This window comes from Lactuca virosa, chromosome 4, assembly GCF_052849685.1.
Source record: "Lactuca virosa cultivar CGN04683 chromosome 4, Lactuca_virosa_CGN04683_v6, whole genome shotgun sequence".
Taxonomy (NCBI): domain Eukaryota; kingdom Viridiplantae; phylum Streptophyta; class Magnoliopsida; order Asterales; family Asteraceae; genus Lactuca; species Lactuca virosa.
The window spans coordinates 412,206,156-412,210,713 of NC_136429.1; the positions used below are offsets into that span (position 1 = coordinate 412,206,156).

The 4,558-nt window shown below is 38.1% G+C and overlaps 1 protein-coding gene across 1 annotated transcript; it reads left to right on the forward strand.

Moving 5' to 3' along the window:
- Positions 1-877: 877 nt before the first annotated feature.
- Positions 878-2,500, forward strand: LOC145106533 (uncharacterized). Its single transcript, XM_079043489.1, has 3 exons — positions 878-999; positions 1,459-1,517; positions 1,587-2,500. Exons 1-3 carry the CDS (start codon positions 878-880, stop codon positions 2,498-2,500), a joined length of 1,095 nt encoding a protein of 364 aa, XP_078899615.1.
- Positions 2,501-4,558: the final 2,058 nt, after the last annotated feature.

Consider the following 4,558-nt stretch of genomic DNA (forward strand, 5'->3'; position numbering starts at 1 on the left):
GAATGCAAAACCTCACAACTCACAAACCAAAAACACATCGCATCCACACAAAACATCGAAAGATGTTAAAGGAAAAGGGAAGCAGGTTTCGGATCATAATGCCCCAGTCAAGCAGCCCGAAACCAACACAAAGAAAACTGAAAAAGGGTTTGTGAAAAGACAAAACAAAAATCAAAATCAATCATCTTCAAAAGATACTAACTTAAAAGAAAAAAGGATAAAGGTTTTTAAAATCACACAGAAAGATAACACCACATTAATAAAACGAACCTATATGGTTGATCTTTCAATTGTTTTTCCTCTCTCTGTAAAAGGCTCACATGGACCCAAACAACTTTGGGTTCCTAAACCTGTTGAATTTTTTCAGGTGATACGTGACGAACAGTTTGACACTGAATGGTATATCGACAGCGGCTGTTCGCATCACATGACAGGTAGGAAGGAGGAATTACGAGAGTATAGCGAACTAAAGAATGGTGGAAGAGTGAAGTCTGGGAATAATTCACTTAGAGAAATCAAAGGCTACGGAATGATAACAAACGACGAATTCTCAATTTGTAAAGTCGCTTATGTTGAGGGACTACAACACAATCTTATAAGTGTTTCGCAGTTGGTCGTAGGAACAGGATTGAAGGTCTCATTTGACGACGAAGGTTCTAAGATCATTGAGAAGAAAACCAAGGAAGTTCTTTTAAAGTCTAAACGCAAAGGCGAGATGTATCCATTGAACTTAAATCCGATACGAGGAAAGCCAGCATGACATAGAAGACTTTCGCATCTTAACTTCAAAGATATCAAAAAGCTCGTTCTTGGTGAGCATGTGCGAGGGCTTCCTCTCCTAAAGTATGACAAGGATCATCTTTGTGCTGCATGCGAAATGGGAAAGCAAAGTAGGAAAAGTCATCAAACGGTGGTGAATACGAAAGTCATTGAGCCACTCGAACTTTTGCACATCGATCTTTGTGGTCCGTCTGCGATAGAAAGTATTGGTGGTAATAAGTATATTCTCGTAATTGTGGATGATTTTTCTCGTTTAAATTGGATTTATTTTCTTAAGCAGAAATCTGAAGCCACTCCCAAGCTTAAAGACTTCATAATGCAGATTGAACTACAATTGCGAAAGCTGGTTCGCAATATTCGCAGTGACAATGGGTTGGAATTCAAAAACCAGATGTTTGAAGAATTTCTGACTGCGAAAGGAGTTTCACACAACTTTTCAGCTCCTTACACTGCATAACAGAACGGGGTCGTTAAAAGGCGAAACCGATCATTGTGTGAGGCTGCGAGAACTATGCTCTCATTTGTGAATCTGCCACTCTACTTCTGGGCAGATGCGATAGGAACTGCATGCTATACCCAAAACCGTTCCTTCCTCGATAAACAATTCTCTGTCACTCCCTATGAAATATTAAACAAACGAAAAACTAACATAAAGTTTTTCCATGTTTTTGGTTCTAGGTGCTTCATCTTTAATTCTAAAGAACAGAGGAACAAATTCGATATGAAATCTGAAGAAGGTATCTTCTTGTGATACTCGCTGACCTCTAAGGCATATAGGGTTCTTAACAAACGTTCAAAATGAATAGAAGAAACCTATTATGTAACGTTCGACGACAATTACTTAAAGAGAATTCAAGCTAACGACAGTCAATCAAAAGAGATTTTTCTTACACCAAGCCTAGCTACAATTCCACTAGCCAATCTTTACGAAGAGTTCATGCTTCTATTAGATAAACCAGAAAAGGCTATCTCTTTCGAATCCAAAGCAGCTGACAACAAGGTCGATGAATTAAATAAGATAATTGACGACGCTGCGACTAATATGCACAAAGGACAGCCAAGTGCGAGTGCTCCAAATGACACATATGCTGCAGTTCAGGGGGAGCGTTCTGAATCAACTACCGATGCAACCGTTCAAGGGGAGCACCCAACTCCAATAAATACCCACAAAAGTCCAGTCCAGGGGGAGAATCCGACAACTGAAGAAGAGATATACTCATCATTCGAGGGGGAGAAAGATGATGCTAATGATGATTCGGATGTACAGTCGGAATTTGAGGATATAAATGTTGAATTGGATCCCACTTATGATCCTAATTATCCTCCTCTGGCTAAATGTACCAAATACCATCCACAAACACAAGTAATAGATGAATCATCTTCAGGAGTTCTTACAAGAGCACAACAAAAAGCGAAACGAACAGCTTTATTCTCCAAAGTAGAATATTGCATGTTTAATTCGTTCATCTCCAAAGTTGAACCCAAAAATGTTCAGATTGCTCTGGATCATTCGGATTGGGTACAAGTAATGCAAGAGGAGCTCAATGAATTCGATCGAAACAAAGTCTGGAGACTGATTCCTACTCCAAAGGATGCATCTGTTGTAGGGTTAAAGTGGGTGTTTCGCAACAAGCTTGATAAAGAAGGAAACGTGATACGAAACAAAGCGCGATTGGTTGTAAAGGGGTATTGTCAAGAAGAAGGCATTGATTACGAATAGACTTTTGCACCTGTTGTTAGGCTAGAATCTGTTAGCATCTTTCTGGCTTATGCGACACATAAGAATTTTGAGGTATATCAGATGGACGTCAAATGCGCATTCTTGAACGGGGAACTTGAAGAGACAGTGTATGTGGAGCAACCACCTGGATTCATAAACGAGAAGTATCCTAATCACTGTTGCATTCTAGACAAAGCAGTCTATGGTCTGAAACAAGCTACGAGGGCTTAGTACGAAACTCTTACTCATTTCTTTAAAATGTCTAAATTTAAGCAAGGTTTGGTTGACCCAACCTTCTTTCTCAAGAAAGAGGGTGACCACTTAATGATCGTCCAAATCTACGTTGATGACATTATCTTCGGATCTACAAACCCCAGCTTAACAGTTGAATTTCGAAAGCTAATGGAAACGAAATTTGAGATGAGCTCAATGGGTCCAATTAACTTTTTCCTTGGTTTAAACATAAGACAGAGCCAGGAAGGCATATTTATAAATCAGGAGGCATACATGAAGACCCTGCTCGCTAAGTTTGGAATGCTGGGAGATTCAAAAACGAAGGTTCCAATGGCATTCAGAATGAAACTAACTCCATCTCTGGAAAAACCAACTGCTGATATGACCCTTTATCATCAGATGATTGGTTCATTAATGTATCTAATAGCTAGTCGACCAGACATTATGTTTTCCGTTTGTTATTGTGTTAGGTTTCAAGCGAATCCTCGAGAACCCCACATGGTAGCTGTCAAGAACATTTTCAGGTACCTAAACGAACGTCCTCACTTGGCATATGGTATCCATCAAACTCAGGTTTCGTCATACAAGCGTTTTCGGATGATGATCTTGGAGGATGCGGTTTGGATAGAAAAAGAACAATAGAAGGATGGCAATTCTTGGATGGCAAGCTCATAAGTTGGCAATCGAAAAAGCAAACTTGCGTATCCCTCTCAACTGCTGAAGCAGAGTACATAGTTGCAGCCTCATGCACTTCACAAGTCATTTGGATTCAAAGCCAACTTCGTGACTATGGTCTCAACATGAAACAAATCCCCTTATACTGTGACTCAGAAAGTGTCATTCGCATCTGTCATAACCCAATGCAACACTCAAAAACGAAACATATAGCACTGAGGTATCATTTTATCAAGGATCACGTGGAAGATGGTAATGTTGAAGTACACTTCGTCCGATCTGCTGATCAACTTGCTGACATATTCACAAAAGCCTTGCCTGAAACAACCTTTAATAATATCATTCATGGCTTGGGAATGATAGAAGTTTAATCTGTTCTAAAACCACTTTCGCTTTAATGTTGACACTTTCGTTTTTGGTTGGACTTTCGCTCTCGCGTCTAAAGTGTGTCATGCAAATTGGTGCGAACGCTCGCAATAATTCGCAGTCATCTTTTGCCATGCGAATTGGTGCGAACGCTCGCAATAATTCGCATCCCCTATTTTTACGGCGCTTCATACGAAAGCTCTACATCCCTCATGATCAACGGTTCACTCGTGGTTTGGAGATTGTTATATCCTTTTGTACAGTATATATATTTTGTTTTCGTTTATTTTTATTTTTATTTTTTATTTGTTTTTTTTGTGTGTTCTTTTATTTTATTTTTTTAAATTACAAAATCATTTTTCTTCATTTTCCTTTTATTTTATTTTTAAATCAAAAATACAAAAATATTGTCTTACTTTTTATTTTCTCTTCATTTTATTTTTTTATTCCACTTCTTTATTTTTTTATATATTTAAAAATCCAAAAATATTTTACTTAATTTTTTATTCAAAAGTCTCAAAATAAAATTCAAAAATATTTTTTTCATTAACCATTTGTGCAGGGTTGAAGGCTACATTTTTTAAATAACACGAATGATGGGGCAGGTATATTATTTTTTCTCTATGTACTAGCTAAGTGTCCCTAGAAGCATGTTGATGCATGTTGTCTAAAGCCTCGACGACCTTATGTTGAAGCCTTAATGAATCGATAACACCAATCGTTTCTTCCCAATTAGGCTACGAATTCACATAAGTCATGAGCTACCTTACTCTTCTCATAATG